The sequence below is a fragment of the Thalia democratica genome, chromosome 4, assembly GCF_965202585.1.
Source record: "Thalia democratica chromosome 4, ktThaDemo2.hap1.1, whole genome shotgun sequence".
In the NCBI taxonomy this organism is placed as follows: domain Eukaryota; kingdom Metazoa; phylum Chordata; class Thaliacea; order Salpida; family Salpidae; genus Thalia; species Thalia democratica.
This window is the reverse complement of record NC_139168.1, coordinates 5,277,156-5,283,832: the sequence shown is the minus strand read 5'-3', so window position 1 is coordinate 5,283,832 and position 6,677 is coordinate 5,277,156. Positions and strand designations below refer to the sequence as shown.

At 27.9% G+C, this 6,677-nt stretch overlaps 1 protein-coding gene across 1 annotated transcript; it reads right to left on the bottom strand.

Annotated features, from left to right (window-relative positions):
- Positions 1-1,884: 1,884 nt before the first annotated feature.
- Positions 1,885-5,442, bottom strand: LOC145835228 (small ribosomal subunit protein uS4-like). The gene is made up of 4 exons (XM_082942789.1): positions 5,317-5,442; positions 3,663-3,756; positions 2,501-2,687; positions 1,885-2,044 (listed from the first exon to the last, which is right to left on the bottom strand). Exons 1-4 carry the CDS (start codon positions 5,440-5,442, stop codon positions 1,885-1,887), a joined length of 567 nt encoding a protein of 188 aa, XP_082798915.1.
- Between the last annotated feature and the right edge of the window lie 1,235 nt (positions 5,443-6,677).

The window sequence follows — 6,677 nt, the reverse complement described above, 5'->3', positions numbered from 1 at the left end:
AAGTATAAAAACACTGAAAAGATACTTTAAATATGTTTTTAAACAAATAAAAATTGATGTTAACAAAATTGTTTAATTTACATGATAGATCTTTGGAATCAAATCAAAATTTTACTACTGAACATGTGAAAACTGTTAAAATTCCAAGTTTTTTTATTAATATTTGTTCAAAAATTTTTTTGCAAAATTTCTCAAATTCCAGGTTTTTCCAGGTTTCTTTTGCCTAGATTGTCAAATTCGAGGTTTTTCAAGGTTTTCAAGTAAAGTGGCAACCCTGCAGGTAGTACATGTACGGCTAGTCACGCGAATTTTTGACCAACTTTAATTTTTTTTTTGAATACCTCATGCGAATCTTCTAAATTTGAGTACTTTGAATGTGCTCTTAATGTAATTTTAAAAACAAATTACAGGGTGGCCACAAGTCTTTTAGATCTTTTTATAACGTTATTTTAAAATAACAAATCAATTTAATTAAAAAGGACAACTCAGTTAATTACTCTTATTTATATATGTAGCCTGGCTTCATACTATATAAACGTCCAGAACCCTAGCTACAGCTAAAACTACTAACTTCACAAAAAGTTTATTTCGTTGTAATTCAATGTCAAGAAAACAGGGTTGCCACTCGTTTATTCAAAATTTTTCCAACTTTCTTCCATGTTTTTGAAATTACACATTTTTGGGTCTATTTTTAGTTTTAATCTAATTTCTATATAAGAAACTATGTTTAATTATATAAAAACATTAAAAATATACTGTAAAATTACTTTAAATGTGTTTTTTAACCAAAAAATTTTAAATGACAAAAAAAAATTATTTATAATATAGATTTTTTGTGTCAAACCGAAATTTTACTACTGAAAATGTTAAAATTGTTTAAAACTCCAGGTTTTTTCATTAAAATTCCAGGTTTTTCTCAATATATCTCAAGTTCTAAGTTTTCCCATTTTTTTTGCCTAATTTGTCAAATTCCAGGTTTTTCCAGGTAAAGTGGCAACCCTTATAAACCTTTGCCAAGTAAATCATGGTTATGTGCGTTAATTTAGGCATAGAAAATTGTCACGAACAACGATGATTTTGTTGATTTAATAACTTGTTTGATGCCGAGCAGCATAAATTTTCACTCGAGCTGCATAAGTAAGGGCTACTTCAGAGTTAACTATTCTAACATAACTTATGCGCTATTTTTGCGTTTTATATTTATTGAAAATTGATTGTTTTTCAACAAAGCCAAATTTATTATTTGTTATTACTATTGTTCATTTGAATGGAACGAAAAATTCAAGAGTCTAACTATTTATAATTCTTGCTTTCAATGGCATTTGGATAAGTCGTATAACTTCTTACAAAAGTAGTTAATAAAATTACTGACAAGTTGTTATATTGAAAATTTGTTTAGTGATTTTAAACTTTCTAGGAAGTAACAAGTTTAATCGTTTCAAATATTTTATTAAATAATATATTCTTCATCCTCGTCACTGTTACCACCTTTTTTTCAAGTAACAACGTCTTATATGAAATGACAACATTAAATTGTCCTGAACAAAATGTTAAAAGGTATCAGTGGCGTGCGACTCGATAACCGAAAGGTTCTTTAAGCACCAGATCCTAAGACTAAATATTTTGAGCGTCTTTTTTTGTCGTTCAATTAACTATAATAACAAACACATATTTTAGCTATCTAAAGTTAAATAATTTTTTTCCTTCTTCTGGCCCGCTTAAGACTAATTTTTTCCACACGTGGATAACCGAAAAAATATATTGCCCACCCTTACATTAACCAATATATATATAACAAAATTCAACATATATTTAAGATTATCTAAACAGTTTATTGACTAGCTAGTTTAGACTAGACTTTACACTTGTAGTATTAATTTTAATTTATTCTTCCTCGTTCATCTGTTCTCCCTTCTTCTGGTTCTTCCTCTTCACCCTTCCTGCTCTGCCGCCACCGAATGGTGACTTGAGGGAGAAGTCGATGTGCTTCTGAGAGTCGAGACGGACCACGAACGATGGGATGTTCACCACCTGCTTGCGTACTCTGTTGTGAGAATAAATTGATTTTTAGATGGCTGCGTTGTAGAAGCAAGCTGAGTTTTAAAAAAAGGTATTCAAAAGTGTTTAAGTTTCAGTATATTTCTTTGATTAAAACAAGTTTGAGTGAAAACAGTAAAAAAAAGGTTTATAGTAAAGTGCACCTCCGATATTTTATTTTTTTACTCTTATACTGGTTCAAGTTTGTTACAGTTGGAAGAAACAATTGTCAGCCGACTATTTCTCATACAACGTACTAAACCTTTTACACAACATTTACACAATATAAGTTATATTTCACAAAGCCTCAGAAAGCATAAAGTCCTCATCGAAATGTTAGGTCCGCTGAACAATAAGAGTCATCATAGGCGTGTTGCTAATATAAATCACAGCTTGCAAAAAAATTGATAGGCAAACAACTTGTATACACAATAATAAGTTCTCGACGCAAGAAATTTCTCACCTGATGTGTCTCTGACGGATCAGGACTCTGGCGTGGTGGATGGACTTGGCGTATCCGAGCTTGAAGACCTGGGTCTGAAGCCTCCTCTCCATGAAATCTTCGACCTTCAGTCCAAGGACGAAATCGAGCTTCATCTTGTCCTCTCCCAACACTCCGATCCTGACGAGGCGACGGAGGAGTGCGTTACCTGCGTGAAAAAATTAAAATTATTATTTGTATTTTTTTCTACTTATCAAAGTTCCAAATGGTGTAAAGCCTCAGGAAGCATTATGTCCTCAGTAGTTTTTAGGTCCGCTGAACAATAAAGATCATCTTAGGCTTTTTATTTGTAATTGTATGATTAGTCTAGTAAATTTTAATTTGTGATACGGTGGACGAGGTGTAAAGTTAATTGTGTTTACCACAATAAATATAGTATTAATGATATAGCATAGGTGGATTAATAAAAACTTTTTATTAGTTGTTAAATTATGAGCTTTCTGTTTGCATGTTTCAGATAGATATACAAAACGTTAACTATTAAAATAATAATTATTGAAATGGTGGACATTGTAACAACAGTCCATATAAAAACGTTTAAGTAATCTAAGTATATATAATTTAAAGCATTAAGATTTAAGCTGCACAATATGAATCAAAACTGCTTATAATAATGATGCTTATTTTTAAACCATAGTCCAAAGTAAAGTTTGTTATGTCATAAGCTGCTCCAATCACAAAACTTTTTTAAAATAAGAAGTAGTGTTTTTTAAATCATGTCTAAACTTTATAACAGTCTTTCTTTAAAAACATCAACATTGGGATTTAAGAGTTATGGTATTTGTGTAAAATCTACTTTGAAACCATTCTTATAAAATTGATTCTTAGTAGCCACCATAACTAAGTTTTGGTTAAAATACTTTTCTTTACAACCAATTTTAATATTAAGCATTAACTGCTCCACTAATTTAAAGTAGACAACTAAAAAACATAAAATGTGTAGATTAACCACCATGCACACATACAAGTTATACAGTTACCCACGAGCAATTATCTACTAAAAAATGTAATAGCTTAATTTTTACAAATTAAGAACTTACAAATCATACAGTTACACTAAAAGTGACAAGCACTGTGCAGTTGGTAACAAAATTGCAGTTTTCAAAATACCATGACTATTTACCTTCGAAAAGCCTCTTTGGGTGCTTCTCGTCCAAGGTCAAAAGGGTACGGGCAGACTTCCTGACCTTTGCGAGGGTCATCATGACTCTCCATACCTGTGTGTGAAAATTTAAAATTATAATTAAAAATACAAATTTAAAAAATATTTTTTAGATAAAACTCCCCATACCTGTAAGTGGGTATAAAACATTTTATATAAAAGTAGAATACCATAACAAGTGTAATTATCAGTTTTTTAAAAATAGTCAAATAAATTTAAGACAGGGAGACATAAGGTCTTTAATTTTGGCATAAGCTAAAAGCAAAATCTGTTATTGTGTTTAGTCACTGTATAGTTTGTCTTGTCAATTTTTTATATTACTAATCTGGTTCAGATAATAAAACTAGATCAGTTAAAAAAAAATAAGCTAGTTGATTATCACAATTTTGGAATTTTTACACCCTTGGTAAAAATAATCATTAAAGTATACTTTTGACTAATAACAAAAGCTTCAAGAACCTTAAACTCTTAATACAAATAAAACTGACTAGTGAAAGGTTAGTTGCTGTTTTTAAAATACACTTGTAATTATAATCAGTCTTAAACCCAACTCAAATATTAGAACTGTATTGATTGTACTGCCCTATTTTAATTGAATTAAAAATTAAAATTGAATTAAAAATAGTTAACTATTCAAGAACCTTTTTTTGTACAATAGTGGGTATATATTTTTGCATTGCCTTAAGACTTAAAGTTTTAATCTTTAACTTAAAGTTTAAGTGAAGTAAATGACAAGATTAGTTAGAAAAGCAAGTAAGATAATACAGGTAGAAAAATAAAACAATACCAATACTTTCATTATAATCAATAGGTAACTATACAAGAGAAAAAAAGTATTATGGTTGTGAATTCTTATGGAACAATAGAGTTTTAAAAATTAGGGGTGTAACAAATTAAATATATCAGTACTTAAAAACTATAGAATTGTTCCCAAAACCATATTTTACAAAGCATCATACATATTGTAGATTTATTAGATGTATTGGGGTTCCTTAGCTTTGAAATAAATAATTCTAAAATGACCAACCAGTGCAGATAAAATTCACACAGTTAAATATAAATTTCTTTAAAGTTGGTTTTAAACCCCTTTTTAACTTTTCTTAACTGCAGGCCCAAATATTAAAGACTGTATAGCATGAGTATTGTATAGCAGAACATTTAATATGTGAGGTACTGTATAATAGAATATTTAATAAGTGTGGATAAATGTTGTTTCTCAATAAAACATTCAGTCCACTAAACTAAATGTAAAACAAAAAAGTGACAAAAATAAAGTGAGGTAAGATGCTATAATATATTATAATTAAGTGGTTTACCCCATAATACTTTAAGTTTTTATTGCAAATAGTACAATACATAGAAAGTAAGCCTCAATATGCATTTATTCCTCAGTAAGAAATTTAGTCAGCTGACCAACATTGTCATTTTTTTTACAACTTTGAACTTTATATAACAAACAATCTTTTTGAAAAAAAAAAAGTTAACAGTTTTACTTGCAACTGAAGATTTTTAAATTTAATAATACAGGGATCAACTTAACTAACAAGTAATACTTTTAATAATATTTTGAAGATAATCTTTGTTTATAACATATTTGTACACAATAAATACAAACCTCTCTCTTGTTCTTGAGTCCATACTCACCAATGAGTTTTAACTCCTTGTCCAACCTGGCCTTCTCATAGGGCCTCTTTGGGGTGACTGACGTCTTACTGAACACTAAACTTCTGGCGTGGGGCATCCTTTATAGCATAAAAATTAATAAATGATATAATAAAATATATACTCTCAGAGTTAGAAAAATATTCAAGAATGGTTGGAAAATATTTATACAACTTCTTTGATTCTTCAAAATTTACAAAATTAAAATAGTTCAGTGTAATAACTAAAATTAAAATTAAAAACTGACTGTACAATTTAATTGTTTTTTTTTATTAAAATCATTAAAAAAAAATGAGTCATCAAATTAAAATGTTATACCAATAAACTTACTTATATATATTTTACAACTATAAAAAATTAATTTCTGTAAATATTAACTTTATCTAGATACTACCTGAAATAAAAGCCACATTAACTATCTACTAATAAAAATATTTTAAGTAAACACCTTTTCCTTAAAAGAAATAAACATATTTGCTTTATCATTAAGAAAAGTACAACTTAACACTTACCTTGAGTTTGTAGAAAGAAACTAAATTCTTTACTATAGCAATCACTGATTTAGATAAAATGCCAATTTTACAAAAAGCCAAAAAAGTCTACAGTCACTATCAGGGCTAAATTTGTAAAGAAGAACAAAAAATAGAAAGGATTTTATTAACAAAAACTTGATATTGCTAAAAGTTTTTGTAAAACTAACAAACAATTTAACTTTAAATTTTTAATTTATAAGTACAGATTTTTAATGAAAACAAAGTAAACGACTGTTACTTAATTTTTTTTTTTCATAAGCAGGTATAATAAATAACAAAACCAATAATAAAAATATGTTTTTTAAGTAACTTAAATTCGAACGTTATTTAAAATAAAATTTCATTTCCTTTATGAAAATTAATTGGATTAAAAATATTTAAGTAAAATTAAACGGAAAAAAATAAATTAATGTTGTCTATCAACTGTAAACTTAACTTAAAGAACTAAATTGAATAGTTTCGAAAATTCTTTAATTTCTTTTAAAATTAATTAAATAGAAAAAAATGAAGATGTCAGGATTTTCAGAACTCTAGAAAATAAATGCTCTAAAATTGCGTTAGATTGTTTTAAATAGACAGTAAGAAACAAGAGACACTGTTAATACTTTTAATTTAAAAATGAATGAAAACAGCAACAAACATCAATATCAAAATTGCCAAATTTCTACGAGCAAGTTGCCACTAAGTTTCTCGAGCATGAAACTTTGTTTTATAGGTAATTGAACTTTATTAAGTAGTCCGAAAGAATTATTAAAGTCCTGTTTGTAATATTTACGAACAA